At 36.1% G+C, this 20970-nt stretch overlaps 1 protein-coding gene across 1 annotated transcript in view; it reads right to left on the bottom strand.

Moving 5' to 3' along the window:
• Nucleotides 1-227: 227 nt before the first annotated feature.
• The window catches only part of LOC124896628 (potassium transporter 5-like), a 43263-nt gene continuing 22520 nt past the window's right edge, over nucleotides 228-20970 (bottom strand). Inside the window, exons 4-8 of the mRNA XM_047408229.1 lie at nucleotides 18101-18154; nucleotides 17611-17871; nucleotides 17351-17522; nucleotides 597-847; nucleotides 228-457 (exon numbers count right to left, since the gene is read on the bottom strand). Coding sequence (XP_047264185.1) covers nucleotides 228-457; nucleotides 597-847; nucleotides 17351-17522; nucleotides 17611-17871; nucleotides 18101-18154 — 968 coding nt within the window. The remainder of the gene's footprint in view (nucleotides 458-596; nucleotides 848-17350; nucleotides 17523-17610; nucleotides 17872-18100; nucleotides 18155-20970) is intronic.

The raw sequence follows: 20970 nt of genomic DNA, 5'->3' as shown, positions 1-20970 counted from the left end.
TCTTCTGGTTATAATCTTTCCTTGCTATTGATCATACTATGACAAAGTGATTTGATGGAAAAAAAAACAAGAAGAGAGTGCAACGCGGGCACATTTTCAACATAATGCTTGAAAATTGGTGGAATTCCATGGACAAGTTCAGAATAGAAAATTGCAAGTCCAAGTAGGCGATGGTAATTTGCTTCATCTATCGTTTCTTTAACTTTTAAGGGAGAGTACTTCTTTCGTTAAACATAATTCCATACGTACATGATAAACATCAGGAACGCGGCAAAAACCAGTGACACGTAGCCACCTTCATTGAACTTGTAAAGGGCCGCGCTTAGGAACACAAGCTCAACCGTGCCAATGATTAGATCATAAACGATTACCAAAAAAATGTTAGTTTTCCAAATCATGATCATAACCAGCACGAGGAAGCACGTTGTCAGTACCATCACAAACATCACAGCTATTCCTGTAAGAAAATGATTTTGTCTCATGTTAGACATCTGCTAAACATTGCCATTAAAAAGGATTTAAGTTATACACAGAGACATGTAAGAATATAAAAAACTATATATATGAGAAGAGAGGGAACTCCTGGAAATTCTTACCATACGCGTTGCTAAGTTTTTCAGTAGTCCTGAATCCAAAAGTGATGAGTACACAAGCCAACATGAGAAGGTTATTGATTTTAGAAATGTAGATTTGTCCATGATGTTTGGTTGACATATGCAAAATTTTAACACGAGGGAAGCATCCTAACGCCAGAGATTGTTGATTTATCGTGAAAGTCCCAGAAATCAAGTCTTGGCTTGAAATGATGTTCACTAACACTGCCATAACAAATACTGGCCAATATAAACTATCTGCACTTACAGAGGAGAAACAGAGCATGAGGCTTTTTTTGTGGTGAACCGTGAAATATTACCACAGACAAAACATAATTTACAACTAAAGAGCACTCTAAGAGATCTTTCAAAAGGCATAGTACATGAACATATTTTTTAACTTGGCCTTAACTGACATTTATGTGTTGGGAAAATCGGGTAATTTTCCCACTACAACAGAACAACTTATAGAAATGAACTGGTTTAGAATAATTGACCGACAAATAATATTGAAAACTAAAAATAAAGACACCAAAAAAATTTGATAACAGAATTCAGCCAAAAAAGGCTTTGAATCCCTACAGCAACATACTATTTTTTATAAATTTTTTTGAGCACCCACAACCTTGAAATCCTGGGTCCGCCACTGTATAAAGGATTACATGGTCATAACACAGTTATATAAAGGATTACATGGTCATAACACAAGTATCTTTACGTTACAAGATGGTAAACTTGGTTCCTTATTATACTTCCTCGAATATGCAGATAATTTCTGGCCTCCACCATCTAGGCTTTATACTGAGGGTCAGTCAACTTCTTCAGACGTTCATAACTAAGTTTTCACCTCAGCTGTTGCCTTATTTGCTACTGGATAATGACTGAAGATGTAGAAACTCAATGCCTTTCTTTTATTCACACACCCTTTTTAAATTACTCTTGCCACTATCTACGTCCTATTTGTTAATTTTCTTTAGTGATAAAGAAGCATTCTGTTGTAAGTGTCGCATTGCATCTACTCATTTGTAAAATGAGAGATTTTCCCACTACAACAGAACAACTTAGTAAAATGAACTGGTTCAGAACAATTGACCGACAAATAATATTGAATACTAAAAATAAAGACACCAAAAAAATTTGATAAGCCAAAAAAGGCTTAATCTCCGAGCACCGCTCAAGGCAACTTTTTCTATTAATTGTGAGAGAAGAGAACAATTTTGGGATATTTGAAATGGGAGGAGGAAGAGTTCTTTTATAAATCTAAAGCCTCCTCCCCAAATAGTAAAACTACGATGTGGGAGAAAAAGAGCCAAAAAATAATAAATCTCCACCTTGGCTCAATTTCAATCCCACCAAAATACAAATCTTCTCAAATAAAAAAATAATAAAAACAGTCTTTTGCGGTGCTTCCAATTTTGCGTTGTGAGGTGCAAACTTCAAATGTGCAGGATATTAACCAAGTTTAAACAGTGTTCGAACTTGGCCCTTGTAACCATCTTGGTCGGTATATCTGCAGGATTCTCCGTAGTATGAGTCTTCTGGAGAAGTATCTATGAATCTTCTGGAGAAGTATCTCCTTCTCTTCGAGAATTTCTTGCACAAAATGATAGCGAACATCAATATGCTTCGTCCGTGCATGAAACACTTGATTCTTTGCTAAATGAATAGCACTCTAACTATCAGAATACACCTCAAAGTTGTTTTTGACCAACTCCCAAGTCTTTAAGCAACCCATGAAGTCAAATTGCTTCCTTCACAGCCTCTGTAATCGCCATATACTCTGCCTCTATTGTAGATAAAGCCACTGTAGACTGGAAGGTAGACTTCCAACTAACTGGAGCCTTTGCTAAAGTGAAAAAATAGCTAGTTGTAGATCGTCGCTTATCCAAATCACCTGCATAGTCAGAATCATAATATCTAACTATGCATTGACCAAGTGATTTATCCCGCTCAAATGTCAATCCAACATCTACGGTATTTTAGAGATACCGCAGAATCCATTTCACAGCTTGCCAATGACCCTTGCCCGGATCATGCAATACCTGCTAACAACACTAACAATTTGTGAAATATCTGATCTCGTACGCACCATTGCATACTTCAAATTTCCAACTGAATTTGTATATGGGACTTTTGCCATGTATTCTCGCTCTTCATCAGTTGTCGGAGATAATCTGCAACTCAGTTTCAAATGAGAAGCAAGTGGGGTATTTACAGGTTTTGTATCATCATGCATACCAAAATGTTATAGTACCTTTTTCAAATACAGCTTATGTGACAGCCAAAGTTTGCCCCTCTCTCTATCCCTGCTTATCTCCATGCTAAAAATATTCTTGGCTTTCCCCAAATCTTTCATCTCGAACTCTTTACTCATTTGAGCCTTCAATATGTCAATCTCAACTTGGCTCTTTGCTACAATTAACATATCATCAACATATAAGAGTAAGTAGATGTATGAACCATCTTGAAGTTTGCGCAAATGTAGACAATGATCGTACTTGCTTCTCCTATACTTCTGACCCTTTATGAACCTGTCAAATTGGTTGTACCACTGTCTCAGAAATTATTTCATTCCGTACAACGATTTGCTAAGTTTACAAACCCAATCTTCTTTACCAACAACCTTATATCCTTCTGGCTGAGTCATATAGATTACCTTCTTCAAATCACCGTGTAAGAACACAGTCTTCATATCAAGTTTAGCTAGCTCCAAATTCAACTGTGCTACCAAGGCCAACAAAATTCTAATGGAGGAATGTTTTACAACTGGAGAATAATCAATTCCTTCCCTCTGAGCATAGCCTTTAGCCACCAATCTTGCCTTGTAGAGAATGTTTTCTTTATCAGAAAATCCTTCTTTCTTTGTAAATACCCATTTGTACCCAACTGCCTTTCTGTTTTTTTGGTAGTTGTGTCAGCTTTCATGTCTTGTTTTTCTTAAGAGATTGCATTTTTTATTCCATTGCACCTGCCCAACTACCACTTTCTGTGCTTCGAATGCCTCTTGGTAGGTGATACGGGAAAAACAACGGAAATATGAAACAACTCAAAAATAATCTACTAATCTTAAGGATTTGAGGACTAAGATGGAGACCACTCTCGGATTCACTACAACAACAACAATACGAGATAACAACAGTGCATTTGACACCAAAAATAACAGCAACACAATGATAACAAGATGAACACAATGAGAACAAATTTTGGATTCAAGAAGGACACAAAACAGTCCACTATGGATCTACAAAGTGCAATAAGATAAAGATAGATAGATAGACCAAATGAGGGAATAATATTAACAACCCAAGAATTGTTACACCCTTGGACCTTTAATACTACACACAACACTAACCTACATCCTACGTAGGCACAAGAGGGATCTCGATCTCCCAAGGACCAATGTTTCCATGCTTGAATTCAACACGAGTGATTCCACACTCAAGTTGATTTCCCAAGTTACAATTTCAGATTTGTGCCTTAAGGAGAGAGGACTTGTCTTTCAATGTTATACAACATTCATCATCATCAAAATCTAATGAATGAATCCCTAGAAGGTTGTATTTATAGTGTATTACAAGAATAGTGTGAAATGTCCAAAATGACCCCTTAGTCAAATTCTTCAAGTGGGCTCCCTTGGAGTGCATTGTATGGACTGATATTGGAGCCTAGTTAGGACTTCCTTTGCACTTCACGTGTACACTCCAAGTCTCAGGTTCATTCACTCTGGCACTCACCCACCTCCGTGGTCGTACCCGTATCATCTTTTCCTTTTTGAAAAGGATTCGACCTCGAATTCGTACCTTGCAAAATCAAGAGAAGACAACCAAGCACACATCCTCATGACATAAGGGGTTAGGGTTAGCAAAAATAACACATCACATGCCATGCCAAGGTGGGACAAACTTGGAGTATATCCACGGGTCCTTTGTATAGAATATGAAAACCTTAGTATAAATGGTACAAAGGAAGAGGTCATCATCAACAAAAAGAGACAAGGAAGAACCTTGCCTTCCTTTATTAGCACCCACAATCAAACATTGCTTATCATCTTGACCAAGAATCAAGTAGGAGGTGTAGAAATTCCCACATTCTCGGAGGGTGCTGGGGTCAAATGGGAGAAGTAGCCAAGGGTCTAAGCCGAGGTTAGCCCTTCCTTCCCTTAGAATGTCACTCCCACAACCACGTATGACATTTTTCTTTAAGAGAAGACTAACATTCAAGAATAGAGAGACACGACCTAGAAGTCCTACCTCAAAAAGACATATGCCATCATTTACAACATTTCCATACACATGATCTCTATGAACAAAACTACTAGCAAGGCTTTTACCACACAAGATGTTCAAAGAGTCATGTGCACCATCAAGATCAACTCTATAAACACCACCACTAACTTAAGATTTTTTAAGCACGCCACACATATGCTCAAGTAATGAAATACATTCATGAGTAAGTTTATCTTCATTCACATCCTCACTAGTTAACTCACATACCAACGTAGACTCACCTTGGTTCGCATAAGGGTCAAATAGTGTGTGAGTACTCTTGTCAATTGGTAATAGAACCTTGTTCAAGTTATAAGGGTTAGCACTAGATGGACATAAATCATTCTTACAATAAGAATCAATTTTGTCATCTAAAAGATCAACTAGTGCTTGCGTACTTACAACAAGAGTTTGGTACTCATGCAACTTAACATCACCAAGAGTATCACCATAGGGAGACTCAAATACCTCTACTCTAGGTAAATCTGTAACTACATCCAATTGGCCACTACTAGCCATAACACAATATTCTAAGTTCATAGGAGTGTAGGGAATAGTGTTTTTACCTCATAGCTCACATGAGCTATGACCTTCCTCTTGACGTGTGTACGGGCAGCCCACTTTATCCCTTTGACCTATCATATGATCCAACCTTTCATTTGCCATAACTAGGTCTCGGGACATAGTATCAAGGTAGGCTAAAATGGCATTGGTGGCATTGTTGTCCATGGGTTGAGAGGTGGAAGCCAAGAATTTCCTTGTAATTGTACCTAAAAAAAGAAAGAAAAGAACACCTACAAAACAAAACACAAGTTAGTTCGAAACAACCTCACCACACTCTCGCACACTTGATCGTCTCACACTTGGTTTCACAACTGTTGAAAGCCGACTTGTACTTCGCGAGTGATTGATATTGAGTCTACTCTTGCCCGGAATAGATTTTCATTTGAGTTGACTCAAGCAAAGTTTGTTACGTACTTGAACCAATAAGATACAACAATTTCACAAAAGAGAAAAGCACATAACAAATACGTAACACGAATGAACAAACACAAAAACTAACTAACAATCTAGTAGATAAGTACTAGTTTGCCAATTAGTATTGGAACCAACGAAATTGAAACTAAGAAACAACAAACGAAAACTAAGAAATGTAAAATTTGAGCTTAAATATGTTGCGTGAACAGTAAAACATGATGATGTGGTAGCCACGTATTGGTCTCGATTGCACACAACTTTTGTTTTCCAATTTCAAGTCTTAGTCAATTTTTCAATTTGGACTTTGGTGGAACTTGTTCAATGGAGGGAAACACATAGTAGTTTTTAGAGTTTCTTTTTCAATTAAAATTTCAAGACTCAAAGTCTTGGACTAGACTTGTACTCCTCCTTAAAACATAGATCCTTGTTTTATGGGAAAGTGGTTGAGATGTGATTGGCTTGTTGGTGAGTGATGGTAAGTCTTTCAAGACTAACAAAGTTCTCACACTTTTTCCTTCACCTTTTTGGATCTAACTTTCACTTTATTTTAACAAGGTATGAAGGTTTGGAAAACATCAAGAACACTTCAACAATCACCAAGAAAATCAACAACAATCTCCCAAAAACAACAAGAAGGTCAACTACAAACTTCCAACAAATGGACAAGTCCTTGAGTGTGGTGTTTTGGTCTTAACAAGGGGTGAAGATTGTGATGAACAATAAGAATACAACAAATTTTCAAGAATAATAACAACACCAACAACGTCCATCCCAAGTCCACAAGAAAGGTCACCACACGGCCAAGAACAACAACATCAATACACGGCCATTAACTTGTCACAAAAATAATCTCAACAATTCAAGCTCAACTCAAGATATAGACTCAATGTGTTAGTGATGAAAAAAACTAACACTTAGATATAACAAAGACAAGTAAAAATCTCGGCCAAGACATAACAAAAACACAATTTTCGGCCAAGAACACAAAATGGACAGATTGTTCTCTTTTCTGGAATTTTCAGTTTTCAACTTTTTTTTTTTGTAGTTTTCAAGTCTCAAGCCCAAGATTGATCTTGTTAGAATAAAATCAAAGATGACTACGATACCAAATGATACGGGAAAAAAAATAGAAACACAAAACAACTCCAAAATAGTCCACTAATCTTAAGGATTTGAGGACTAAGATGGAGACCATTCTAGGATTCACTACAAAAACAACAACAATATGAGATAACAACGGTGCATTTGACACCAAAAACACTAGAAACACAATGATAACAAGATGAACACAATGGGAACAAATTTCAGATTCAAGAAGGACACAAAACAGTCCACTATGAATCTACAAAGTGCAATAAGATAAAGATATTTAGATAGACCAAATGAGGGAATAACATTAACAACCCAAGAATTGTTACACCCTTAGACATTTAATACTATACACAACACTAACCTATCTTCTACGTAGGCACAAGAGGGATCTCAATCTCCCAAGGACCAATGTTTCCAAGCTTGAATCCAACACGAGTGATTCCACACTCAAGTTGATTTCTCGAGTTACAATTTCAGATTAGTGCCTCAAGGAGAGAGGACTTGTCTTTCAATGTTATACAACATTCATCATCATCAAAATCTAATGAATGAATTCCCAGAAGGTTGTATTTATAGTGTATTACAAAAATAGTGTGAAATGTCCAAAATGACCCCTTAGTCAAAGTATTCAAGGGCTCCCTTGGAGTGCATTGTATGGACTGATTTTGGAGCCTAGTTAGGCCTTCCTTTGCACTTCACGTATACACTCCAAGTCTTGGGTTCATTGATGTGCTAGATTTTTGTAGCATATTTAAGACTTTTTAAATTGAAATAATTGTAAGTTCTTTAGTAATTATTGGTGTTTTTGATGTTATTTCTTAAGATTTTATAGGAAAGTCAAAGATGGGAGAAAAACATAGGAAAGAAGAACAAAATAAGTAAAAGCTGATACAAGTAAGCTGATATGAGTCTGACGGCATTTGCTACACGCCGTCACTCCTCTGGTAAGCCATCGAAGGACATCGTCAGAGTGAGGCAGAATAGGTTAAGAAGGGACGACTTCTGATGACATATCAGAGACGCCGTCAGAAGCCTGACGATCAACACCAATATGCCGTAACCTAAATCCGAGCCCAGCTGTGATTTTGTTATTTTATTACCTTAATTAGGCTTTAGTATAAATAACAATTTTGAGGGTTTTAAATTATCACGTTTTCATTATTCAGAACAAGAACTTTGGAGAGAGAAACACGTACATTGTTCTCTTTCGCCAATTATTCTTAGTTTTCTTTCTTATCAACTATTATTGGGTTTCTAACTTGGGATTTAATTGAAGAAATTACTTGTTGTTTTCCATCTATACGTAAGTTGATTATTATAATCATGAATTCAATTTGTGATTTCTTTTATCAAATCATGAGCAGCTAATTTCATTAGTCGGGGTTATGGGATCTAAGGATTAGGGTTTGATATGATGATAGGTGTTTAACGGATTCAAAGAGTAGTAGAACATCTTGAAATTCTGTGGTTTTAACTGAAATCTAGTGGTTGCAAACGTTAGATTATGCCTTAGGTTTTATTTACTTCTAATGGAGAAATAGACTAGAGGACGGGAATTATCAACAGGGACTTGAAAGCTACCAACCTTCTGTTTAATGATTAATGCCTTAACTGGATTAATCTACCCGAGATAACATCCGTTTGGATATAGATAAATTATCTAAGTTCACGAGAATTAGATAATAAATTGTCTGGTGAGGTCGAGAGATAAGTCAGATAGTATAGTCGTCAGGGATATTCTGCTGTTCCTACTTACTTCAAGAGTCTTAAGCAGTACCTAGTATCTGTCAATTTTCGAAACTCACAGTGAACATAACTCTGGTTTTCCATTTATATTGATTACAAACATTAATACTAAAACCCTATTTTATATTTTTGTATCATTTGTTTGAATTTAACTTTTAGCTATAATTTCAAACTAGTTTAATCGCCACTCACATTATTCCCTGTAGATTTGACCCCGACTCCAAAGTTGGGTAAATATATTGATGACGACCGCCTTACACTAATTTGAAGTGTAAGTTGAGCGTTATAAAAAATGGCGCCGTTGTCGGGGAACAATTTGGCGTATTGAGTTGGTTTGGAATTTTACCTTACTTGCTTGAATTCGAACTTGTAAATATTTGTTTGTGATTTCCTTTGTTTCGTGTGTTAGGTAGATTTTCTTTATTTTTGCTTATTTCTTACTATGGCATCATGGAATGAATGTGAGTTTGATGGTTAGAAATCTTATCTGGATGATCCATGTCCATATTGTGATGGACCCCACTTTTGGCATGACTGTGGATATGCTCCCCGAAGAGAGATGTGTGCACCATCTCCATCCTACAGGGAGTATAATTGTTCTTTATGTGGTGGTAAAGATAGACATTAGAGTGATTGCTCAAATTCCCCCTCCCCTATTACGCTAACCCAAGTTCTAGTTCTTCTTATGAGTATGATAAGTTTTATGGTCAAGAAAAGAAAGAACGCAGCACTGGAAAGAGTGACATTGAAGCTATGCTTCAACTAATGTTGGATCGTATAGACGCAATGAATAATACCATATATGACATACGTCAAGACATTAGGGCATTTAACAAGGGAAGAGAAAGGATAGAAGAGATGGATCTCGAGGTAAATCATCCAAAACACTTTTCTACATTATGTTTAGATGATATCTTGTCTGTGGAATCATTTAAAATAATGGAAGAGTGTGACGATAAAGAGCAAAATTCCTATACTGATGATGAGATTGATGTTGATCAACCCTTGGATATTTCCCAACCAACTGAGCCAACCATGAGGGATGATGCCAAGATTGAGGGAATGGTGCTAGAGGCAAGAAGAAGCCAAGCCAATCTTTTATGAAGACTCTATCCTATTTCAAAGTAAAAATGTTGAGAAGATGAATAAAAGTGAGTGTGTAGAGGATAGGGTAAATTTTGAAGTAGGATTTGTTGGTCCACACTCGAAGTAGATTTCCACATTATGTTTAGATGATATCTTGTCTGTGGAATCATCTAAAATAGTGGAAGACTGTGAAGATGAGGAACAGGAATCCTATATTCTTTATTTTACACTTGATAAGCAACACAAAAATGCACCTCACTTTAAAGCTGAGTTGTTTACCATGCATCAACCATTACTCGGCTTCTTAATATTTGTACTACCTCCCTGTGAGCGAGGCAAGAAGATGGACTCTAAGTTGTGGGTGAAGTTCATATCCTCAAGATGGAGGAAAAAACTTAGTTGGGTCATGCCACGACACTAAATTAGGCACTTCTTGGGAGGCAACCCAAGGTATTTTGTTGTTTGTATTTGTATTGTGTGCTTGACATCAGATCTTCACACCCATGGTGCCACAAGTATGTTTCTAACTCTCTTGTTTTGGATTGACGCGTTGGGAACGCTGCATGATATTAAGTTGAGGGTGGGGCTACTTGTGGGTGTGATGTCCTCCTGGGGTTTTTGTTGCCGTGCCTCTTTTCCCCGGAGTCTTGTTCCTAGTGGAGTCGACATGTTTAGGAGTATTGTATTTTTTTTGTGATGTGTTGTGGTTAACTGGAGAAAAATAAGTATCTAGAGCAGTTGACATATTTTTGTTGATTTTTAAGACTGATAAAGACCTCTCCGTTGGTCTATTTTATAACTATGTGATATACATTTATATGTGGCTACTGTGAATCTTTTTATGACATTAGTACTAGGGACATGATAATCACTGCTAACAATTGCATAAACTGAATGGGTAGTAGCTTGTGATGTACCATTGTGCCATGTGCATGTGAGGTCTTACTCAATTCCCTGTGTGTGTTGAATCTAGAACTTGCCCGGTTAGTCTTAAATTGGTTGAAAGATAGGGGTTAGGAAATGATCATAGGCCGTTTTGCTTTTTAAGTCACTTTTTTTGCCTAAATGACCTTCTCTGTATGCATGATATCTCTTGATCCCTATTTTGAGCCTGAATTGACCATTTCTTTCTATGACACCTATCACCTTCCCGTTTGGATCGTAATGAACCTGTTTTGGTCCTGGTCTTCCTTGGAAACTATGCACCTTGACTTAGGAAAACAACCTAAGTTGAGGGTGGCCATCATAGGGATGCGTGATGTATACTGGGTATGAAGAAAGGTAGAATAAAAGGAAAAGAATTAGTGAAAAAGAATAAAAAGATGAGTGGTGTGGAAGAAGAATAAGAAAAGAAAAGAATGAAAAAGAAAAGCCACATCCATCCTGAATAATGTCTGATCAAGAAATGGAGAAAAAGAAGAAAAAGGTTAATAAGTGAACCCCAAAAGTTAAGGTAGTGCCAAGGAGGCTTAGTCACTTTAAATACCATTGAATATCGTACTAGCCCTTAGCCTACATTACAAGCCGAACAAAAGACCTATAGTGATCCTAACTTACCGGTCTGGACACCTTGGTAATGAAAATAAGGGCAAATGTATGGTATTTGACATGCATTGATTGGAATTTCTTTCTGAGAGTGAGTGTCTCTTGACCGTCCTCGTATTGACATACTTGAGTTCATATATGAGTGAGGAGGGACTTCTTTGTTGTAAGGGCACATCGGTTGCATTGCTAGCCATTTACTTGTTTGAGTACTGTAACTTGTACATATGCATAGTTATTGTTGATGAATTGATGCCATATCTTGATTCCTTTGGGTCACATTGTTAATCTTCATTAATATGCACAATTGGATTTATAAGTAATTGAACGCGGAGAGTGGCATGAGTGTTGAGCTAAACTGGATAATCAACTGTGATAGGTATCTTATGTGCCTCTTCGTTAAGCATCGTAGTATGGTGTTATGTAGTTGCTTGAGGACAAGAAATTGTTTTAAGTTGAGGGTGTTGATGTGCTAGATTTTTGTAGATTTACCTTGTTCAACATGACAGATTCATCAAAGGTAACATCCTTACTGATAATCGTCTTCTTTGCCTCAAGACAACACAAACGGTATCCCTTCACTCTAGCATTAAAGCCCATGAAAAGAGCCTTCTTTGCTCATGGATCCAACTTTTATTCAATCACATGATAATATGCAATAAAACCAAAAACATGCAAAGTATCATAATCAATTGCAGGTTTTCCAGACCATACCTCTAATGAAGTTTTGCAACCTATAGCAGATGATGGCAAACGATTGACGAGATGTTTAGCGTACGTCACAACCTCAACCTAAAATTTTCTGCCTAACCCAATATAGACAACATACAACAAACTTTCTCCACAAATATATTGTTCATACGCTCTGACACCCCATTTTGTTGTGGTGTTTTTCTAATAGTAAAGTGTTGAACTATGCCACAGTCTTGGCATACATCCAAGAATGGATCACTCTTGTATTCTCCTCCATTGGCTATTCGAAGAACCTTGATCTTTCACCCTGTCTGGTTTTCAACTTGAGATTTCCACTTAAGGACAATTCCAAGAATCTCATCCTTGTTCTTCATAGTAAACACCCAAACTTTCCTAGAAAAATCAACAAAAGTGACAAGATAATGCCTATCTCTGATGGATGGAGTTTTGGCAGGTCCCCACATATATGAATGCATATAATCCAAAATACCCTTTGTATTATGAATTGCAGTGCCAAACTTCACTCTTCGTTGCTTTTCCAGAACACGATGCTCACAAAATTCAAGTTTACAAGTCTTTGTACCTTTCAACAATCCTTGCTTGGCAAGAATTTGCAAGGAGTTTTCACCAATATGTCCCAACCACATATGCCATAGCTTTGTTACCTCAACATCCTTCTTGGTGCTAGAAGTTGCTGCTGCTACTGTCCCCACCACTGTACTACTTTGGTAGTAGTACAAATTATTCTTTCTCACACCTTTCAACATCACCAGTGCTTTTGAAGTTTCTTTAAGAACTCATCTTGTATCATCACAACTAGGCCCTTAGATTCAAGAGCCCCCAATGAGATGCGATTATTCTTCAACTTAGGCACGTGCTGCACATCCCTCAAAATTCTGGTGGATCCATCATGATTCCGCAGCTTGATTGAACCTATCCCAGTTGTTTTAAATAGATTATCATTACCCATGTAAACAACCCCACCATTGTGTTCTTGAAATTTTAAAAAATATTCCCGAATGGGAGATATGATAGGTATATCCTGAATCCAATATCCACTCATCTGGATTAGATGATGTTGAAGGCATAATAACTAAGGAAATATCTGATTCGGCATTACTTTTGCATTCTGCAACATTTGCATCTTGCAGATTCTTCCCTTTCTTTTTCAACTTTGGATAGTCTTTCTTCCAGTGCCCTTTCTCTTGACAGAAAGCACACTCATCTTTGGCAACGGCTCGGCCCTTTGATTTGGACCTTCCTCTTCTCCTGGCTTTGCTGATAACCCCTTGCGACCAATGCTTCTTCAGATGTTGTTGATTTGGTTTTCATATTATCCTGTTTTCTCAATTCATGACTATATAAAGCAGAACAAACATCTAACGACACATTCTCCTTTCCGTAAAGTAACATAGTCTCCAAATGTTCAAATTCATCAAGAATAGATGATAACAACATCAAAGCCAGATCCTCATCCTCAAATTTTATATCTAAATTCAACAGGTCTGCTACTAATTAATTAAACATAATGATGTGTTCATTCATAGTAGTACTTGGTTGATAATCAAATCGGAATAACCTTTTCTTCATAAGGAGCTTGTTCTGACCACTCTTTTTTAGAAACTTGTCCTCCAACGCCTTCTATAATTTGTGCACAGAAGTCTCATTCTTGAAAGCATACTTCTTCTCTCTGGACATGCATGATCGAATTATTCTACACGCCAGTCTATTAATGATGCTCCAATCTTTATCTTCTACCTTTTCTGATTTCTTTTCCTCAATAGCAATATTAAGACCCTGCTGGAAAAGAGAGTCCAAAACCTCTCCTTGCCACATGCCGAAATGGCCAGTACCATCAAATATTTCCACCGCCAACTTCAGAATGGACAGTGGGAACCTCAACCATGATGACGAGGAGCCCAATGCCCCTAGCGTAATATTTGAAATAGGATCCTTCGTTTCTTGATCTTTATTTGCTATTACAGACTCAATAAAATGTATTCAATATTATAACAACTGCAAACAACCCAAGATTTTGAGAGGACCAAAGTAATTCTTTTCTGATGTGGAAGATCAGTTCAATAAAAAGTATTCAATATTACAATAACTGCAATCAACCCAAGATTTCAAGAGGACCAAACTAATTCTTTTCTGATGTGGAAGATCAGATAGAACTGCAACCATAGAGCATACTCAGACAGAACCTTAGCCTGAGACAAACCTTGAAAAGGACCAAAGGAATTCTTTTCTGATGTGGAAGACCAGACAAAGCTGCAACCACAGAGCATACTCAGACAAAACCTTGGCTTTGATACCACTTATTGGGAAAATCGGGTAATTTTCCCACTACAACAGAACAACTTAGTGAAATGAACTGGTTCAGAATAATTGACCGACAAATAATATTGAATACTAAAAATAAAGACACTAGAATAATTTGATAACAGAGTTCAGCCAAAAAAGGCTTAATCTCCGATCATCGCTCAACGCAACCTTTTCTATTAATTGTGGGAGAAGAGAACAATTTTGAGATATTTAAAATGGGAGAAGGAAGAGTTCTTTTATTAGTCTAAAACCTCCTCCCCAAATAGTAAAACTACGATGTGGGAGAAAAAGAGCCAAAAAACAACACTATGCCCTCTAACTTTGTGTGTGCACGAGTAGACACTTAAACTTATATAAAGTTAAACAAGTAGACACACGCGTTCTCCTTGGTATCCATGTGGCAATTCACGTAAGATTGTCATGTAGATGCCATGTGGCAATTAATTTAAGTTGGATACTTGTGTACACCCAAAGTTGGAGGGTATAAATGCCACTTGCGACGAAGTTAAAGCGCACATTTATGTATTATGCTATTAGAAATACTGCTGTCTTAAACTACTACATTTCCTAGCTTTTCTAGATCCTTTTAAGAACTTTCTTCTTTCAATAGTCTCATTCTTAATATGTGTAACTACTATCTTAGTATCTATTGTTATTCTTTTAAATTGTTTCCAGTTCCTTGCTTTCCACGTATGGTAAAGTCTTGATTCTAAAATTGTTGTTGCCAGTTCCTTCTTGAATTGCTTCGAATGTTTGCTCTTATCCACCTCAAACAAAGCAGCACCTTCTTCCTTGAACTCTAAAGCTTGACCATCTTTCCAGACCCTCTCTCACTCAAAAAATAGATGTAATTGGGATTCCTCTTTGTTATCACCACATATAAACTACATGTCCATCTTCAACTGAAATATGCATTCTCTCCTTTTTAGTAGCCTTTCTTGATTTGTCAACTAGCATAATGGAATTTCAAACTAAATCATCTTTCTTTACTCTCTGCAATTTTCCCAACAAGTTTACATAGCTTCAAGTCACTGAATATGAACGATATCATAAAAGTAGCATGATCCATCGTTGTACCACTCAGTCATACACCCTTTAATTGAATTCAGTTTTCTTCGTTATCAACTACAGTCTGCTGGAGAAATATGACACTACTCACACTAGATATCGTTGCTATCTTTCATATAAAGACCATGTACCCACTTGATCCATAGAGTATCCGCCTTGCAGACTAGTTGCCAACTCAACGTTCCTACTGATGTAATATTTCACAGTTTGCATATTTTAACATCACCTCATTCATTCTTCTTAGTTACGGATTCTTTCTCCTCCCCCCTCCCCCCCTACCCCAATAAACCATACACTACTTTGTTGGGATAAACCCTGCCATAGAAATAATAATTCGGGGTAATAACAGTGGAATAATAATGTAGCAGCGTGATGTGATACAGTAATCAACAAGAATTAAAAAAGGAATAACAAGGACACAAAAATTTTTACGGGAAAAACCAATGGGTTCAAAAGGAGCAAAGTAATCCACTATATTAAGAAATTTACACTTTGTAGGTCTAAGTAAATACTCCAAGAATCACTACATATTCAAAAAAAGTAACCCTTTTGTCATTTACTCACTTTTGTTTTGTTTTCTTCTTTTGTTTCTTTTTCTTCACATGGGTATGAACGCCATCAATCTCCCCCTCTAGAACCATTCATCGGAAGAAAATATCATCGGGCTTTTAGTTTGACTACATGCCGACAAGTTCCTTGGATAAATCAAACTTGTCTCTTGGTACCACCTTGGTCAGTTATCAGTAAGATTCTCACTTGTATGATCCTCTTTGATCTGTAATCTTCCATTTTTTCTCGAATCCAGTGATATCTCACATTTATGTGTTTCGTCCTTGAATGATACATAAATCCCTTGCTTAAGTCTATTGCACTTTGATTGTCACAATAGACTACATACTTCTTTTAATGCAAATCAAGCTCCTGAAGGAACCATTTCAGCCATACCATTTCTTTGCTAGCTTCAGTAGTTGCAATGTACTCTGCTTCAGTTGTTGATAATGCAACATACTTCTGCAACCTCGAATGCCATGATATAGCTCCCTTCTAAACAAACAAACAAATATCCAGTAGTGGATTTTCAGTTATCAAGTTCAACTGCCATATCAACATCGGTATAGCTCTTCAAGATTGGTTCCGATCCCCCAAAACACAAATAGTCTCCAGAGGTACCTCTCAGGTACCTGATTATCCATTTGACTTCTTCCTAGCATTCTTTTTCAAGATTTTTAAGAAACCTGCTAACAACACCAATTGCACGAGCAATATCCGGGCACACACCATTGCATACATCAAGCTCCCGAATGTAGATGTTTTAGATGTTATAATGCCAATACTTGGTTCTCCTTACTGTTGATACACTTTAATTGATCAAGGTCTCGGGTCCACCGCTCCTCCCTAGCCTTGGCTAGTCTGTATAACTTTTTATGCTCGCATTTATCCTCTAATTCTATGTTTAAGCATTTGAACACTGATGTTTTAGTCACCATAATCGCTAATTTAGCCTCCTTCCTATCCATCTTATACTTCTCCCTATTTATTCACTTCTCCTCATTCGTACTTTCCACCAACTTTGTGTAAACCCCCTTCCATGACTCCGCCTTCCCTTGTACTTCCTTATTCCACCACCAGTCCCTTCGACGCCTGTCAGATCGACCTCTCGAGACACTCAACACTTGTCTAGTCGTTTCCCTAATGCAACTGACAGTCTTGGAATAACGTAGCATGGTTTCTTCATTCCTTTCCCCTCAAGACTGTAGCATAAAAGATCTAAATTTTTTGGCTTGACAAGGTAAAAAATTGTCCTTGTAGATTAGCCTATTATAACAATTTAGTTATCAAGTTTGCTTGGTTACCTCTTAATATTGATTATAGAGATTTGTCATTACTCCATGATATGATTTGAACATAGTTTTTAAAGTGTCATTGCATAGAAGTACTTAAACTCAGGAATAAATGTTATACTTATGAGGTATGGACTTGTAGAAAGTATCAGCAACATCATCAATGTGGTTTCTTAAAAAGGCACCCTGACCGAGATATGCTACTATGAGCGCTGGGTATGTCACAAAACACATACTTATTTGTACGGATAGAATGCTAAAATGACCAACATCTGCAAATAGTGCTTCAGCTCCTGCAGTTAATTATTGATTTATGTAACTCCTCCTTGTAATTAATATGTTTCTCCGTACATACAAAAATTGTTGGAAGGAAACGAATACCTGTTATGCACATAACAACTCCGCCAATAGAAATCCAAGCATTCTTTTTGTTTCTCTTGAAGTATTCTATGATGTACTTGGGATTAAGAGCTTTGAAAACAGTTGGATCATACTTGGCGATGTTGTAAATGCCAATACCAGCAATAGAATTGAACCACACACAAAGTACATAAGCAAAAGAACTGCCAACTTTATCAGTTCCAAATCTTTGAACCATAAACAACAATGTCAAGATAGCTATTGAAATCCAAACACGTACTCCTGCATCCCATGATAACAAAGATTTTCAATTTTATTTTCATTATTCTAACTATTGGATTGAATGCTTTTGATCAAAGTAAAAAAAAAAAAAGTTCTTTGTAAACGTTTTACCGTGAAGTATTGTTCAAATCTAACTGAAATTCACGAGTATAATTTTAGGCATGTTACTTTCAGTGAAAAAGCAATAAATTTTTTTTTATGAAAATAAAAATAAAATAAAATAAGTTACCTTCGGTCATGACCGAGGGAGCTGCTAGTTTGATTCCATCAAAGGCAGACACAACTGACCAAATTAAATAAAAAAATTAAATTAATATCATAAAGAACTTTATAGAGGATTTGGGCCACATGTGACAAAAGAGTTTTAAAATGAGCTGTAGGTGAAACAAGTCTTAATTATTAGTTGGAGGTGACAATTACTTTATTATGGATTAAGAAAGTTGAGAAAGTTTGAAAATAACTCACAAGTTTTTAAATGTACATTTTGATCCCAATGTTTACCTAAAATAACAGAAAATAGAGGAAAAAAAAGAAGCTTTTCTCTCTCTTCTCATTCATTGTTGTTTTCTCTCTTAGCGATTTTTGTTGTTCATTATTTCTGCTGCTTTATTCATTATCATCATCTTCTACTTCATTATCATTTTCATCTTCATCTTGCTGACCATTTGTTGTTGTTATTGGTACAACGCTGCTGCTGCGACCTAGGGGTGTGCATCGGTCGGCTCGGTTTGATTTTATGTGTTATTGGTTTGGTTTATCAATTTTCGGTTTTTAAATATGTAAAACCAATAACCAACCAATAAGATATTTACTTATCGGTTTCGGTTTATCGATTTTTGGTCCTTAACGGTTCGATTTTTGGTTTAATCAATAAGAAAATACTTATAAAATAGAAATAGTAACAACTAACATAAAAAATGAAATCTTAATTACCGCCAAAAACTACGCAATGCATTTTAGTTTACAAGAATCTTCAAACTTGAACTGAATGTTAGTTAGAAAAAAATTGAATCCTAATTGTTGGAAGTTATAAATGCTTCAAGCTTTTTATTACGATAATAGCCGAACTTTATATTGTGCCTTTGTTGCACTGAATAGGTTAATACTTTATGAATCACTGAATTATGAATTAGTAGTGCATATAATCTATATCATACACATATTTATCTCTCTCTCTATATATATAGATAGATAAAGAGAGAGAGATTTAAATATATAACATACATAGGGATAAAACAATAATTTAGTGTATCCTTATTGGGTTATCGGTTTAACCGATAACCCAATAAGCTAAAATCGATACCGAATCGTTTACCCAATAAATTTTTTTATAAAATCAATAAAAAATCGTTAACCCGATAATTCAATACCAATAACCCAATAATATTTTTATCGGTTTGGTTTATCGGTCGGTTTGGTTTTTGCACAGCCCTACTGCGACCTGACCAATTTCTTAGGTCAAATTTTATTTACTACATCACTTTCCACTTTGGTATTACTTCATAGGTGACTTTGGTAAGTAAAATTATGATTTTTATTCATATTTGTCATCTAGGTACACTTCTGTTTTTCCAAAAATAGATAGAACCCCGATCATGAATCCAACATAAGTGCCCACAATTTAAACAGATCAATCATCTGGTGTATCAGATGAGTAATTTGTTGCATCTGAAGATTTATCTGTTGCATCAGACTATTTATCTATTGCATCAGAATATTTATCTGTTGCATCAGACGTTATCTGTTGCATTAGACGTATTATCTGTTGTATCAGGATGTTTATCTGTTGCACCAGACTAATCGTCTGTTGCAACAAATGATTAATCTGTTTGGAACAACACAAATCAGCCCCTGTCACAAACCCAATAGATAATCAATAAGTTTCAACTCTTGCTATTGCTACTGGATTCAAAATTATTCCTTACGTCCAATTACCCATTCCAAATTTCCTAATTCGATTTCTCATTTTACTTGTCTTTTTTATTAATCAAGAAAAGATTAAAAAAATCCATGTTTTACCCTTTGCATTAATCATATTTTCTTCAAATTAAAATGGAAACATCATTTAATAGGGGGACTATACGCCGACCGACGTTAAAATCTTTCTTCTCCTATGAAATTTCGATTGAATAGCAAACAATGGTTATTTCAAACACGTCTACTATCCCACCAACTGATCAGTGGGTTATGGTAAACTAGGCATGTTATTAATTATTTTTCTTAATCAATGGGGCATCTCAATTTGGGACGGGTAATTTAAGATGGAGGGAGTACGAATTAAAACGTTAGAGCCAAGCAACAAACTAGTCATCGGTTGAAATAAACTATTTATCTATTGCATCAGACTTCTTATCTATTGCAACATGAGTAATCTATTTTGAACAACACATCAGCCCCTGCCACAAACCCAATAGATAAATATTGCTATTGCTACTGGATTCTAAATTATTCCTTTTTATGTCGAATCGTCGACATGTTTCTTGACAAGATAATAGATAGAATGAAAATTAAATATGGATTAAAACGTCAAAGATCAAACATAATTTTTTTATTAAACAAAAATAAATAAAAATACATATGATAGACTAAAAAAAATAATAATCTAATTATTTTAATTATTATTATCATCATCATTACCATTCGGCCAATCTTCAACCAAAAGTAGCAAGGCCCTTCTCAGCCTGCGTATCTCGCAGAGCATTCTTGCTCTAACTCCTCTCAGTTCCCATTGCAAGTCATGAACTTGATTCCGAAGTTCATTCACGACGTCTTGTAGAAAAGCAACGTCCCCCAATGGGTCAGTCATAATCTTCTAGAGTGTAATATGAAAGACGAGATGCAATAAATAAATAAAGTATAGTTGAATGAACGATTGAGTAAGGAGAAACCTATTTATAGAGGGTTGAATTTGAATGAGAGGCAAAAAGGCGCGACTATTCACCTCCATTCATTAATTATATTTTTGATTAAATTAAGAAAATAAATATTGTGATATAAGTCATGACTTTTTAGATTATTATTATTAATTAGTTCTTTCGAAGAGCCATTTTTGTTGAGTTGTGGCAACAGATTCTATATCTGTTGCATCAGATAACACAT

This window comes from Capsicum annuum, chromosome 3 (assembly GCF_002878395.1).
Source record: "Capsicum annuum cultivar UCD-10X-F1 chromosome 3, UCD10Xv1.1, whole genome shotgun sequence".
NCBI classification, from domain to species: domain Eukaryota; kingdom Viridiplantae; phylum Streptophyta; class Magnoliopsida; order Solanales; family Solanaceae; genus Capsicum; species Capsicum annuum.
The sequence above is the reverse complement of the archived record's forward strand: the minus strand, read 5'-3'. Positions and strand labels throughout refer to the sequence as shown.